Source organism: Pelecanus crispus, chromosome 2, assembly GCF_030463565.1.
Source record: "Pelecanus crispus isolate bPelCri1 chromosome 2, bPelCri1.pri, whole genome shotgun sequence".
Lineage (NCBI taxonomy): Eukaryota > Metazoa > Chordata > Aves > Pelecaniformes > Pelecanidae > Pelecanus > Pelecanus crispus.
The window spans coordinates 168,155,337-168,171,696 of NC_134644.1; the positions used below are offsets into that span (position 1 = coordinate 168,155,337).

Consider the following 16,360-nt stretch of genomic DNA (forward strand, 5'->3'; position numbering starts at 1 on the left):
GAATACAGGGCAAAGTATATTGTCTTTAGGTGTATTGCCAGGTGCCTTGTGCTACTATATCATAAGCTGTGCTAGTACTCTGCTTTGTTCTGGACCATGAAGGGATGAAATAAAAGAGCACAAGGTACAAAGCAAATAGTGAGCTTTCTCATAAGGCTCCCAGAGTGCAGTACTGACAGGATGTGTCTACTGAAAACATGTTACGTCAGCTTGTTCAAGCCATGAACCATTTGGTGTGATAGATTTTGTGTGAGAAGATGGAGATTTAAAGGACAGATTTTGTTTTTAAAAAAAAAACCACTAAAGGAAGTGGCCATCTTGCTTGTCTTTTAGCTCCCTTGTTCCACATCTGCTTTACTTTCATCCTTTCAGCAGCTCTCAAAAATCTCCATTGCAGTCAAGGAGAAAAGTTCTCTGTTTTGGCCAGCCACGCAGCATCTACATGGACGAGGCGGGCCTAGCCAATGTATGTACTGTCAAGTAATGGAAGGTAGAGGGTTTTGTGGGAGCTAAAAATACTGACAGTGAGGAATACTGGAATGGGAGCAAGCTGTGGCTTTTTTGTTGATCATCATGGGGAATAAAAAAAGCCTGAAATGCTTAATGTGTGCTCAAGGTTGGGAGATGTAGGTCACAGTGGATGAGCTCTTTCTCATCTGTGTGCTCTTAAGAGCTGTGGAGAATAGTGTGTTACCAAGTCGCGTTACAGAATTGAAAAAAAAAATTTTCTCCAAGTGAACCTTGCAAGTGAAACAAGAAGAAAGGATAAAGTAGAAGCTTGCTTATGGGAATGACTTTTAGAACAACCTGCACTGAAATACCTTGTATGTGTTGTTAAAATTGCTGATTGGAATCCTTTTTCACCAGGCACTGCACATGAAATTGTGATGTTTGTATTGCTTGTTGCTATTACTAGGCAAGCTGATTGGTAATCACAGAAATTAATTTTCTTAATTCTTAACTCTCTGTGAAGCTAACTGCACAATGTTTTTTCCCTTTTTTAAAGGGGCAGGGGATGCTTGATAACATGTATATACAAAAAACCAAAGTATATGGGGAACTTCATGGATGAAAACATCTAGCTTCCAGTGCTAGATTATGGTTCATATGTCTTGGATAACTGTGCTTAAGTACTTAAGTGAGAAACAGTTCCTATTAAAACTAAATGTTTGAGCTGTAATGTTTATATTAGTTTACTTTCTATTTCTAAGATCTGCTATTTGTATTGATAAGATAATTGATTTGCTGACAAAGTCTAATCCTGCTGATTCTGGCCTCATAATATTCTTGCTGTGGATGCTCTAACAGTTAACTAGATTCTGTTGGTTTTTTTTGAACATCCCCATAGTCAAACACAAAGTCTGACAAGAATGTTATTTGAGAAGCAGAAGCGGGTTGTCAATTATAGACCTCAGCCCATAATTAAGGGGTGTGCATGGGGGGAGGCTTCAGCTATCATTGGAACTATGTAATTTTAGTAATCTAAAGGATGAAGTATTTACCTGGTTGTTGCCAAATACAATAAGCAGCAGAGGAGAATTCTTAGGGGTTTTTTTAGATAGCAGAACTGCTAAGAAGTTGATATAATGTTATCTGGTAATACAATTAAATTATTTTTAAGGGTGGCTTAGTCTGTTGGAATGCACTAGTCAAACACACATGGGGGATGCGGGGAGCCTATCTGAGACTAACAAATGTCCTTTAGGTCTGTGACCATTTTGTGTGTGATTGCAAGTATTTGAGAGAAATGAGCTCTATTTCACTACCTTGAAATCATAGTTTTTCAGTCATGTTGAAGTGGGTTGGCTGGAACAGAATAAAAGAAATAAACGGTGTTCTGAAATATGTAGTGAACTCTTTTTTTCTCTAATGTCCTCCTCCCTTGTCTCATACGCTGATGTATTAGTTTCATGTCCAAGTAGCGCAGTTCTGTGAAGGATGTATTCATGGGGTAGAAATCTCAGTGAGAACAGAAAATAAGAAGTATGAGCTGTGCAATAATACTAAGAAGAGATTGAAATAATATTGGTAAAAGAATCTTGCTCTTGTGAAATATTAGATCAAACCTGTTTCTAAAGACTTTACTTTTGAGAAAAGAGACTTCAAGTTCACTTACTTCTCAGTGTATTCTAAGTGAAACTGGTGCACTTGGGAAAACTCCTGGGAACATTTTCCCTTGTGCTATAGTTTCTGTATGTGAGCAGAAGCTGGTGGGTCCTATTTTGTATGTTATTGTCACTTAATGTTGATAAGCAAAATGATACTATTCTTATATTTTAGCAACATGAACGGTTTGAAGTATCAGAAAAGTATGTAATTTTATACTTTATTTGTTTACATCTGAACATGGGTAAGCAGTATGTGCAAATGCCTGTGAAGCAACTTTAACACTTGCATTATATGTTGAAAAAAAGAAAATGGAAAAAAACTTCTTTCTTATCTTCTAGGAGGAAGAGTTGAGAAAAAGTGGAGAGGCAAAGTATTTCCACCTAAATGATGACCTGCATGTTTTAATTGAAGTATTTGCTCCACCAGCAGAAGCATATGCCAGAATGGGACATGCATTGGAAGAAATCAAGAAGTTCCTCATCCCTGTTAGTATTTCAATTTTTTGTAAGAATTCTGGTAGTCTTGAGTGAGAAATTTTCTCTAAAACTAACTTACTGTATGATACTGATCAGGTCATGTTGCTTAATTTCCTTCATCTGTGAAAAGTGGTGATGTTTACAAACACTTTTCATTCTGATATAGGCAGTTATTGGGTGAATGCATAACTTTCCACATCCACTCTCACCTCATATGACCTATATTAAAAAAAGCAACTTATTCTTGCTTAACTGGTCATATGCAAAGTATTTAAGTTTACAAATAACTGTAAAAATCTGTAAAATATCAAAAAATAACTTGGCTTAAGGTAGGGCTTTTCTGTGTTCTAGGTATACCTGAAGCATCAGCATAGGGTTCTGTTTCACTAAGAATAAATACATTTGAAGTTAGTATAGCTCCCACCCATAATCCTGGTTTAGTGTTCAGTGCTGAGAATCAATACAATTTTATCTTCTAGCTCTATTTTTCTCACAAAGCTAGTGATACATGGGTTATACTTTTGTGGTGTATTCAACTTGTGATGTATGGATGTATAAAATGAGATGTTATTTCCAGTATAAGTTTGTACTCCAGGCTTGGAATATGTATAGACAGTGATGTTGCAGGGTTTCCAGTGTCTTTTTACAGAAGATTCCTTTACTTGCTTCTCATGTAAGGACCAGCCTTGATTGTTTTGCAATATTAAACTGCTTGGAACAGTCCAACTCTCTTAAGCTGAGGCATTTGAGGTGGTCTTACTGTGTGAAGTTCCTAACTGTATTAGCTCTTCAGTGAATGTTCTTCTATTTTTATTGGTTATCAAATGACTGAATATAGAAAGAAAAGCATCTTCCAGGTGGATTGATTTCTGTGTATTTTTACTGCTGAAAATGTTATTCAAGTGTTACTCTTGATTAGTGACAGATCTTGGAAATGTGAGAGACCTAGCTAAGGAAACTTCACTAAGGTGCGTATCTGAGTGACAGCAGCACATAAATGTTTGAGTATAGTCAGTGTAGCTGTGTTCAGGACCACTGTTATATGGCCACCACAGCCTGTTGGGAGTAGAACTGCTAGCTGTACTCCAGGGTGAAGCAGCTGATGCTGATGACCTGACAATACTATGGTATGCATTTGGGGGATTTTAGTTTGTGCTAACTCTAGTCTAGATCCATGAAAAGAAGTCCAAGTGACTGGAGTTGATTGTGCACTCTGAGTGTTTCCTTCTGGCTTGTTTTTGTCTGAAAACTAGTTCATATGCCCCAAATCCATGACATGAACCAAAGCTTGGTAAGTAACAATCATCAGGAGGCATCCTGATGTGAAATAATGCACTAACATGGATGCACCTTAAGACAGTTAATGCCCCCAAAATGTCCTGAGCATTATGTTCTATTATAAAGAACCAAGCACCACATCATAACTCTGCAGGTTCCAAATGGTTTTTGTCTTGATGTATATGAAGAGGTAAATAAACATACTGCTGTTCAAACATTCTAACTGATGAGGTAGGGGATACTCAACAGAATCTTTGTAGGAGTGCTGGGCTGTCATAATGTCAAAGGTTACTGTATTTACATGATTCAATTGTGTGAAGAGGTAAGGGAGAATTAAGTTCTTTGCTATTCTAGTGAGTGACCAGCTGTTTTCTTTTTAGATGAACATGCTCAACTTGATAAGTGCTTTTTGCTTGGAAGAGGACATATCTGATTCTTCTGCCCCCTTTGTCAGAGATCTTATTTTTCTTCATTGAGCTTGATTCGCTTAATGTCATAATAAATACAGTAAGCTTACCAAAACCTAGTCATTACTGCTGTTAAGCCAGTAGAATTAGACTGATAATGAGCAATTCCATTCATTGGTTCTATGCTTTTCCATCTTGATTTTTGATCATTACATCTTTATTGTACTGAGCTGAACTGATGCTACATAATCTTTTCTGAACTATGGGATCAGGCAAACACTGTCTTAATTTCTCGTTGGCTTTTCAAATGTAATCTTATCAGAATGGTTCTAAATGCCTTAATCTTTTCTGCCTCCCCTGCCCGCCTTGCAGCAGCCATTCCAGGAAGCAATAAGGAGCAGTTTTGTCCTCTCCAAAACTACCATTTGGTTAACTGCTGCCAAATGCAACTTGATATTTATTTTCTTTGAGGTCTGTTGTGGCTTTCTTAGCAAATTATCAGTTGTATTTCAAGTAAAGTCCCGCTATCAGTATATATGATTATGATCTTAATATGTGTTCTCTTTACAATGTAAGCTAACTATACCTCCCAACAACTTTAGAGGCTGATCCTAATTTATGAATATCATCATTGTCCAGTTCTCAGATCAGGCCTGAATATACAATCACAATTGGTACTAGAATGTAGGATACAAAATATCCTTGTAGTAGCTGACTATAGCAAATATGCCTTAGCCTCTTGTCATGGTTTAGCCCCAGCCAGCAACTAAGCACCACGCAGCTGCTCGCTCACTCCCCCTACCCCGATGGGATGGGGGAGAGAATCGAAGGAGTAAGAGTGAGAAACACTCCTGGGTTGAGATAAGAACAGTTCAATAATTGAAATAAAGTAAAATAGTAATGATAATAATAACAATATAATAGTGATAATAACAATATACAAAGAAGTGATGCACAATGCAATTGCTCACCACCTGCCGACCGATACCCAGACAATTCCTGAGCAGTGATGGCTGCTCCCCAGCCAACCCCTGCCCAGTTTCTATACTGAGCATGATGTCAGATGGTATGGAATAGCCCTTTGGTCAGTTTGGATCAACTATTCTGGCTGTGCCCCCTCCCAGTTTCTTGTGTACCTGGCAGAGCATGGGAAGCTGAAAAGTCCTTGACTATCATAAGCAGTACTTAGCAACAACTAAAACATCAGCGTGTTATCAACATTCTTCTCCTACTAAATCCAAAACACAGCACTATGCCTGCTACTAGGAAGAAAATTAACTCTATCCCAGCCGAAACCAGGACACCTCTCTTCTCAGATCTTTTTCAATCCACAAGCAAGCACCTCTGCATTGAAGTTCAGCCTCAAGCAGATGCAGTGGTGTATGTTCCTTTAAACTATTGGTTTAATTCAAACCAAGGCATAAAACCTTCTGACTTGAGGTTTTCTTGGCTGTGCTTACCATGTTGCCTTGACTCTCTCCTGTCTTCTGCAGGTAGAACTGTGGCTTCTGACTTTAAGTATATTCTTTTGTCCTCCTTTACATTAGCCAGTCCCTTTGTTCTGGCCAGACCCTCTAGTCATCAGTCTGTTTGACTGTTAGATTGGTGGGTGTCATGCTTGATATTTATCCCAGAATTACTTCTGTCAGGACAAAAAGCCAGGTACTTCCACCCTCACCTCCCTTTGGGTCCTGTATTATACTGCAATTACTGCACTTTTGGCCAATAGGACTTTTCTTAGTCTATTTTGCTTAATTTTTGAGTAGTGGCAGTCATTCTTCTTTGGGCAGCTACAGCATTAGTTATGTTTTGCTGTTGGTTACCAGTTACTTGTTTTACTTGTCTTTAAAGCAAAGTATAGAAATACCTTTGAGAGAACAATCCGTAGCAGTCAATTTACAATGTGAGCAGAGTTTCCAAATTTTTCCTGTAGTCTGCCTTGCCTCCTGCATGTTCAGTTTGTAAGGTGGTGATGAAATAGTGTTTAATAGCATTTGGAAGAGCTGGTGGGCTTTGGAAGCTCACACACTTTTCTCTAAGCAATCTGGCAAGTAACTGTAAGGTGTGTGTGTATAAAGGTGGCTAGAAATCTGATAACTACTGTTCACTGCCAGGATGAAGATCTGCTTGGGTGTTTTGCAAAACTGCATAGGGTTTTGCAGGGATCTGTCCTAACATCAAATAAAAAATGTGTTTACTAATAGTTCAAATGATAAATTGAAATGAAGTCTCAAGTTACCAATGATCCCAAGGAGAGCTGCTGCCGGTGTGTTGATCAGGACTGGGTGAAAATTGCAGATAACATCTAAAAGAATGTTGTTTAGTTGGATCAGGTAAGTAATTCTCTGTAGGGAGAAAATCTCTTGCATGTATCTTGATGTAGTCATTCCTAGAAGAAAATCCTCCATCTTCAGAGAAGACTAGTCAGTCAGGATGGGCAATATTTATAAAATGAAAGTACATCTGCTCACTTGAAACTAGTCAGCAGCATCTGACTGAAATTCGAGTGTCACCTCAGCCTAAACCGTGCAGGGGAGGAGTGCAGTGTAAAGGGTTTCCATGTCCATCTTTTGTTCTAGGTGAGGAAGAGATTGTCTCTTCAATTTGACTTGAAATGTGCTGTTTTCCAGCAGTGGGTAGTCATAAATTGACCATCTGTTACTTTTAATTGAAGAATCCATTTCAGAGTTTAATGGATTAACACCGCTGGTTAGCATGGGTTCCTTGTAGTGCCCCTTCACTCCGTATCCTCCTGCTGCCTCTGGCATATGTGATAAGGACCGTATTTTCTGTTCTGTGCCTTTGTGCAGTGGAGTCCTTGTCTATGACTAAGGCTGCTGGTATGTCTAGTAGTATGCTGCAGGAAAATGAGAAATCATTAGGAAGAAAAAGAACCCATCATGTACAGAGTCAACCTAAGCATGTCTAAGAAATTAAAAAGATTTTTGAATTCATAGAAGTTTTAACCTCCTTTCAATGCAGAGTTCTGTTTCAGAGTTGTCTGTTGCAAGGCTACCTGACAGTCTTTTGGTAACTGCCTAGTGCATAAATGTAATAACTGCAGACTTCCAATAAGAGGTGCAGATCCTTTGTTTTGTAACTGAGTTGTAAAATGGGTGGTATTTGAATGAACCTTCTTTGAAATGGGAGGATTTGTAGAAGATAAGAGCTGTTATATCGGAAGTATCACTTCATTCTTATTAGAGGACCTGTTAATATTTTGATATTTTGTATGTATACATGTTGAGTAAAATTTATTTTTCTCATTCACCTTTACAGATGCATTCTTTGGCTCCCTTTAAATGGAAGAAAAATGATAGAAAAATATGTATAGCTCAAGAGTTCATTGCTGTATCTGTTTTATTCTTGTGATGTGCTAGTTTTGGAGGTCGGCTCAAGGTCCCTGAAAAGACTCTTGTGTATTTTAGAAGTACCATATTAATTCCATGTAAATAACTTCAGCTTTCTTTTCGACAGACCTTGAGAGAGGATTTGTGCAAAGTAAGAAACAAGCCATGTGTCTTCAGCTTGTTTACCATTGCATATGGTAAACAAATGAAAGAAAACCATCTCTGAGCAAAAAATGTAATTAATATTTAGACCTCTTGTAGAAATTTTTGACTAATATGCCTGCAGTATTCCGCATATTAAACTTTTTCAGTGGGTTGTTCAGCTTTTTAAGAGGGAACTTTCAGGATCAGTGTTTGCTGATACTAATTTGGTGGCTGAACAGTTTGTTTTTTTCTTACTCTGCCCCCCTGTTTTAGGACTACAATGATGAAATCAGACAGGCACAGCTTCAAGAATTAACATATTTAAATGGTGGCTCAGAAAATGCAGAAGTTCCAGTAGTTCGTGGAAAACCATCTATTCGAGCAAGAGGAGTACCAGTTCCTGCTTTGGCCAGGTAAGTACCTCACCTGCAATGGAATTTCATTGGAATGTACATATTTTAAGCTTCTCCCTTCAAACCGCGCCCCCCCCCCTGCCGAGAGTACAATAGTAAAATTCATGAAGGATTCCTAAAATAGGAGCAAAAGATAAGGGAAACAATCTTGATTCATTGAAGATAGTCTAATTAGTTTAGACTGAATTAACAATGGTGCTGAAATTTCTTATGAAACTGGAATGATACCTATGTTAAGAAGCAATGTATGTCATACAAGTTCAATTTTACTGTGTGAGCACCTGCTTGAGTTCTAACTTTGATTTGCTCCTTAGGTGCATGTAGGGTCTGTGTATTGGCCTTATGGAGTGCCTGGCTTTGAAAAACTGGTAAATCTGTCTTGCCTTGACTGACATATGAATTTCAGAGCAATTTCTCTAACTTAAGGAATATACATATTCCTTTTTTATAGCATTACTAAGTTTTTGTAGTCATGATAAAATGTTACAGAAGTGCTTTGGAGGTAGAATTTGGATTTGGTCTCATCTGAGTGGCACTTTTTTAATGAAAAAAGTGGCTTTTCAGGAGTAGGCAAGTCTACTGCTTCTTTTGCTTTATTTTTCTTTGATGCAGGAGATGTTTTATTTTTACTCTAGCTTCCCCTATCTTCCTTGCAGTACTGAGATGACAACTTCAACTCCTTTGAGTCCTGAAGTGTGAAAACAAACTAAATAAAGTGCATAACTGTTTCTGTTACAGTACAGAGAGATTGTGGACTGCAGCAGCTAAGTGTAACTGTTCTGTATGGTGAACTGTTTTCCTTCAGTTGTGGGTATGGTGCTTATTAATGCAAGCTTGAAACTTACATTTCAGCTTCTAAAAACAATTTCAAAATAATATTCTGAAGTGTTTTAACTCAGATTAAGCATGTTAGAAGAAAAAGCACTGAGCTCATTCTATTTACACAGAACTGTTTAATTACATGTATCCTGTAATGATTGCAAACACAATGCAGAATGAACCTTAATTTAGAGAATTTATGATTACTGTTGGTTGTGTCCTGTAAGAATATAATTTTTTTTCTCTAAATCAACAAATTTTTGTTCTTATATTGTGTAATATATCTGTTCTGCTTCTCTTCTTGATTTTAATGTTGTTCAGAGTAGTGGTAATTATATACCAAGGTTGACTTTAGTGCTGTAATCAGTCATACAAAAGTGCTTGCAAATTGGAGATGCCATTTGATTTTGGAGATTGGCTTTTTACTAATTCTTTCCCATAGGTACCTGTAACAGCTCTGCTACAGATGCTTAGTACAGTGTGTACTGTACTCACAGTTCTATTTCATGTTTTCTTCATATCCTTAAGCTAGTGTTTGTGATACTGTAGTTATTGTTTGGTCTGATATTATCACTAAAGTTTGATACCTTATTTCTACTACTGGTGTCTAGCACATGCATGTGTAATTAACTCTTCATAGTCCTGAATTTCTAACATCACTAGTTCCATTCTCTGGATTTTGGCAAATTATTTTTTCAAACCTGCATTTTATACAACACATACATGCTGTTAGGTAGCTTACAAAATCCTTTGTAGTTCATCCTATTGGCCTACAACTATTGAATTGTCTTCAGGGTAAATGTTATTAGCATTTGATTTGGAGATGACAGCTAAAAATTGTACTTGTCATCTCTTTGTGTTCTGAAGAAAAGTGAAGGTTGTTGGCTTGTTTGACTTGTCCTTACTTTAAGGCTTGTCTTAAACTCCAAGACTTTTTCCCCTCAAATCAAAGCACTCCCTTAGCATAAAAGATTCCTTGAGTGAAATTTAATGCCATTGCTACTGAGACACTAAAGCCATTGAGTTAAAGATCTCAAATGAAGTTGCAATACTCAGATTCTTTAGTATAACTTGATTTCAGTAATACTTTTGTTGAAGGAAGGCTTTGTTAAAGGCTTTGTCTTACTGTTAAAACAGTTTTAATAGCATTGCATCCCTGAGATCCAGGAGAGGTTGAAGCAAAGCTTGAAGACTTGTAAAATGAAGTCTAAAACCTCAATCCTAACTTCTCTTTATAGTCTGTAGAATATTTTTAAGATAACAGCCTTGATACATGAAACATCCTGTGAGGATGCAATAACCGTGCGTTAAATTCCCAGTTTTTTAAGCCTTTATTATTCGTGAATAGTTTCGCTTAAAAAAACCCAGAGTACTAATTTATGCCTTTTTTTACTCCTTATCAGACATGTTGAAACTGGAGATAATGCATCTTATCAAGTACCTTTTTTAAGAAGACTTATGTGTATGTTTAGCTCCATACCAAAATTTTACTCTGTAGAAAACAATAGATTTGTTGTGTTTGCATAGAAAATTCTAGCTTGTGCACAGGTATTCCTGTATATGGTAAGTAATTTCCTAATGGTTGTGGTTTGGTAATTTTTTTACTCTGCTATTTCTGGCTTGTTCCAGATGTTCTTGAATGAATTTTTTATGACTTTAGAACCAAGCAAGATTTTTGGGGGTGAGTGGATGGAATTTGCTGTAGAAGGATTGTGTGTATTTTGGGCTTTACCTTTAGGAATATGCTTTTCTTATCACTGATCTTGAGCATATAGCTGCTTCCTTCTGCCCTCTTGCCCCCAATTTTATTTTTTTTTTCTTCATCCCAATACTGTTAAAGATGACCTTCAGATATAATTACAACACTTCTATTTTCTGTGGTGTTTATACTGAGCATTTAACCTTTTTAGGTAGTACCTGCTTCTGCTGTGCAACAAGAGAAGGGACATGCGAATCTTTCCCTGGTGAAAGTCTGCTTTTCACTCCTTTGTCTTTATTGTAAACTGACATTGTTGTTAACTTTTTTGGAGGCAACTATATAAAATGAAGGATCATATCTTTTTTAATTTATTGTGCTAGCAAGCTTAGACCCATGATGTTTCATGTGATGCTGTTATAGTGAGTAGCTAGATAATGTACCTCTTGGAATCAGTGTTTCTTTAGTGCATTTGAATTCCCATCCTGAATCAGTGCAACATAAATAATAATACTACTGAAATGTGAATTGAGACTTCTGATTAACTAAAGACTGCAAATAAACATGTGTTAACATACAGGTTAATGTACATTTGCAAGGACATTTTGCAAATAAAGTAGCATTTCCTCTCTAAAACTTCACATTCCTAATTTAAGAATAAATAAAAATAAGATTTAAGGATCACTCAATTCTGACTCTAATATATATTGGAAAAGTGAAATTCTAGAGGATGATAATAGCAAGGAAGATTTCTCCATATTCTTAGGCTTACTGCCTTGGGGTGGGGGAACCAATTCATGTCACTTATAGCTAGAAATCACTGTCGAAATGATGGAATGGTTTGGGTTGGAAGGAAGCTTTAAATATCATCTAGTCCACCCCCCTGCCATGGGAAGGGACATACTCCCCTAGATCAGGTTGCTCAAAGCTGCATCCAACCTGACCATGAACACTTCCAATGATGGGGCATCCACAGCTTCTCTGGGCAACCTGTTCAAGTATCTCACCAGCCTCACTGTAAAGAATTTCTTCCTTATGTCCAATCTAAATCTACCTTCTTTCAGTTTAAAACCATTGCCCCTTGTCCTGTGACCACAGATGCTGGTAAAATGTCTCTCCATCTTCCTTATAAGAAGCCCTCCTTAAGTATTGAAAGGCCACAGTAAGGGAGAGCTGGTTGGGTTCACTGCCCAGATTGAGAGCAGTTGTATTTGAAAGCAGATATTTTGGTTCCACTAAGATGGGGGGGAGGAAAAAGTAATTTCTTACAAAGCCAACATATAGGAATAGTCTAATTAAAGAAATAGCAAAATTCTGGTTTATGCTTGCAAGAGGTTGTGGGGTGTTTTACTTTTCCCATTTGTTCTTTTTATTCATTTTTCTGTGTATGCATGGCTGGGATCCTAATGGTTGGCTGACTGTCACTCTGTCTGGGGACAAAAGTGTTACAGAAGTTGTAGGTTAAAATTTGCTGTCTTGTATGTCAGAAGAAATATGAGGTGATGTGGGTCACTGCTGTAATGTGTTCACAACTTTCAACTATTCTTTGTTAGTCACCAGATCAAAAAGTCATTCCTGTCATGTCTGAATTAACTGGTTTCTTTTTTGAAGAATAACTTTTTGTGGAGAACATGTAGGTAGTGTACTGCAAAAGATTCTGTAGCACAAAATATTAGACAAAGCCAGTTCAGGATCCAGGACAAAGGCAGGTATTATGTTCAGGGTGTTCTGTCTCTTTTTAGTCTTGTGATCAATTTTGTGAAAAAAGGAGATTTAAACAGGAACATACTGTTTTCAAACAAAAATGTGAAATAAAACTTGCATAAAAGACCATTCTTGTTTTTCAGTATTATAAATAGGTAGTCAAGGCTGACATGGGTTGACAAATGAGTTTTAATAACATACAACTTTCAAGGTTTGGGGATAATGCTTTGTGGCCTATAGAAGTGGAAACAAAGATTTCTCTCTTCTGTAACAAAGAAACAGTGGAAGGATTAAGAGGGCTAACAGGCAAGGAAATGTATTGGCAGACACCTCAAATTTCAGATGCACAAGCATTCTGATTGAGGGTTAATATACACAGTTCTTTATTGAAAGGAAAAGTTGTGCTGCTTGTAGTGAAACCATGAATTATATACCTGAACCAAAGTTGTGGATCAAGACTGTTTCATAGTTATTTGAACAAATGTGCCATAATTTTAATTAAAATAAGTGGGAATTTGGGATCTAATCACTGATGCTCCAGAAAGTTTCAAAATCTACTTTTCTAAACCCTCAATTAACATGAAAGAGTATCTGATTTTAGGAGAGGAGCCCTTCATTGTCTTAAAGTTTGTCAACTGAAATCTCCATGCCAAAAAAATTTTAGGTAATCTGAAAAGAAAGGCTATTTTACATGTTTTTTTAAAGAAAAAAATAGTCTGTAAGCTGTGTGCAAAGACAGGGGGAGTTGGTGATGGCAGCTGAAATTTGGTCTGCAGAATGATGCCCTTGGTCAGACAAGCAAGTAGTGAAAGGCATGGAGGGACTAGGAACCATGATGAATTTGATTTGATGGTAAGATATCTCTGTGAATGTGATAGAACAGAGCTGAGATGTCTTGATTTGGATGAAATAAGTAGAAGAATGAATCTAAATGTTAGCAGGTGCAGCAAGGTTTTTGAATTTATAGGTGAGACAGTTGTAGAAGAAAAAGAATAAAGACCCTCTGTGCAGTTTCTTCAGAGAGTGCTTTTTAATATGCTGTGTATATTTGCACACCACTCAAATGTCCATGGTATGAAGGGAAGAGAAAAGACTATTAGCACATTCTCTAAACTTAATGGTAGTAGTGGGTTACATTCAAGTATGTGTGAGTGAAGCTTTTACGTACAGTAAAAATAAAACCACTTCAACCCTAAACACTTGGAGAAATATGTAAATGATAAAGGAGTGAAATAGAAAACAACAGTAGGCAAGATGGATCAGAATTGAGAGCTGTGGAAGGATTAGCTAGAGCATAGATGGAAGATGAGAAGTAATAGATGTGTGGGGACTAAACTGCCCTAGGGCCATCACTTCTGCCCCTAATGACATGTCTGCTGCATAGACATGAGTAGAGATGAAGAACAGGAGTCATCAGTGATGTGGTGAGGGATGTCAAAGTCAACAAGAAGTGCTTCTATGAATACTTGAGTAGCAATAGGAAGACTAGGGAAAATGTGGGCCTACTGCTGAATGGAGCAGGGGCCCTGGTAACACAGGGCATGGAAAAGACTGAGGTACCTAATGACTTCTTGGGCTCAGTCTTTACTAGTAAGAGGGGCCTTCTGAAATCCAAGGACCCAAAGATGAGGGGGAAAGCATACCCTTGGTGGAAGAGGATGAGGTTAGAGAATAGCTAAGCAACCTTGACTTATAAGTCCATGGGCTCTGATATGATGCACCTGTGAGTGCTGGCAGGTGTCATTGTGAAGCCACTCTCAGTCTTTGAACAATCATGGAGATTAGGGGAGGTGCCTGAGGACTGGAGGAAAGTAAAGGTCATGCCTACCTTAATTGCAAGGAGGACCTGATGAAGGTCTCAGCCTAGAGAAGAGAAGGCTCTTTTTGGTGGTGCCCAGTAACAGAACACTGGCACACACTACCCAGAGAGGTTGTGGAGTTTCCATCCCTGGAGACATTCAAAAACCACCTGGACATGGTCCTGGGCAACTGGTTGTAGGTGGCCCTGCTTGAGCAGAAGTTTGGATCAGATGACCTCCAGCAGTCCCTTCAAACCGCAACCATTCTGTCATTCAGTGATCATATTTCATAGGAGCAGTCATAGTGGTCCAGGCCTTAAGGCAATCTGGTTTAATAATTTATCCCTACATGTTGATATCCCCTGATTCTTACATTGGAAATGACTGCTGAATAATTCCTTATGTACCTTTAGAATATCTCAAGTTAGAAGGGACCCATAAGGATCACTGAGTCCAGCTCCCTGCTACTTGCAGGACTACCTGAATCTAAACCATATGACTAAGAGTGTTGTCCAGATGCTTCTTGAACTCTGACAGGCTTGGTGCTGTGACCACTTCCCTGGGGAGCCTGTTCCAGTGACTGACCACCCTTTTGATGAAGAACTTTTTCCTAATGTCCAGTCTGAACTTCTCTTGATGCAGCTTCATCCCATTTCCTTGGGATTCTGTCACTGGTCACCAGAGAGAGGACATCAGCGCCTTTGCTGCCCCCCCCCCCCCCCCCCCCCCCTTAAGGAAGTTGTAGACTGTGAAGAAGTCACCCCTCAGCCTTAGAATCATAGAATCGTTTAGGTTGGAAAAGACCTTTAAGATCATCCAGTCCAACCATTAACCTACACTACCAAGTCTACTCTAAGCCAATCAAGGGCAGACTAGACTAAACCATGTCCCCAAGTGCCACGTCTACCCGTTTTTTGAACACTTCCAGGGATGGTGACTCCACCACCTCTCTGGGCAGCCTGTTCCAATGCTTGACCACCCTTTCCGTAAAGAAATTTTTCCTAATATCCAACCTAAACCTCCCCTGGTGCAGCTTAAGCCTTTGTCATCCCCTTGATGTTTCTATTGGATTCTATCATATAAGCCTCAGTTGTCATTTGTAGTATGAAGTGCCTTAATGTACTTAATTGTTCCTCATGTGTAAACTGTTCTATACTGTTGGTGATCTTTAACATAGTTTCTGATGCACTCCCAGTTCTTTTATGTTCTTTCCAAATCAGGAAATGGGACTGTGAATGCACATAATTGGGTAACGAAGTTTTCTGTGTTCTGTTCTTATATTTTCTAAAACTGTATTTGTTTTTTACCACTGGGCCTATCTTAATCATAGATGTTCTATGAGTAGTGAAAGCACAGAACCTATTACTTTGTATAATGTTAGGATATATAAATTTATACATGTGTGTATATTAACTCCCAAGTGTCCTCTCTTATAGTTTGCTGCTTTGAAATTTTTTTTGCTATTTTCCTTTCCTTAATATTCAGGTTGGGATTCAGCTACAGATTAAAGAGCTAGGCATCTGAACTCCTGTTGCAGTTTATAGATAGTGCAATTGCTTTTACTTGCTCCTTTTATTCTGTAATTTGTCTCTAAGACAGTTGGCGGCACCATCCAATGCATTCCCTGTAAGGAAACAGTCTACCATGAGAACCTTGTCCAGCCTTTCTTGATTGTGTAGCAAAAAACATAATGTATACATACATATATATCTCACTGTTCTTCACTGGTGATTTGGCCTCACTCTGGCAGATTTCCTGATTCCAGAATGTTTGAAGGACTTTTATTTTTCTTCAGATTTTCTACAAATTCTTTAAATTATCTCTGACCTGCTTTCCTGAGTATTTTACATTTGTTTTATTAGCATTTGTCCTTTGAGGTTAGAGATGGGTTCAGCTTTTCAAGTGATACCGCTTTTAATACCTCTCCTTACCCTGTTGTTCTAGCCTTACTGAGCTCCTTTTGCCCTTTCTCAAGCTTTTTCTTTTTTGACAATTGTTGTGTATCTGCTCTGACTTCCCATGGGATTTCTCTAAATGTCTTCCCATATTGCGTATATACATTTCACTCTTAAGTCTTTTTAGAAGTAATTTATGTAACTGCCCTTTTTTCAAATTAAGCAATACCAGAACTGATTTTTTGTTTTTGCAAAGGTTCCTATTCAAGT

At 38.0% G+C, this 16,360-nt stretch overlaps 1 protein-coding gene across 1 annotated transcript in view; it reads left to right on the forward strand.

The window, feature by feature from the left end:
* Positions 1 to 16,360, forward strand: part of KHDRBS3 (KH RNA binding domain containing, signal transduction associated 3) — a 91,772-nt gene that overhangs the window by 42,381 nt on the left and 33,031 nt on the right. Inside the window, exons 4-5 of the mRNA XM_075705973.1 lie at positions 2,448 to 2,594; positions 8,038 to 8,177. Of these exons, the coding sequence (XP_075562088.1) occupies positions 2,448 to 2,594; positions 8,038 to 8,177 (287 nt within the window). The remainder of the gene's footprint in view (positions 1 to 2,447; positions 2,595 to 8,037; positions 8,178 to 16,360) is intronic.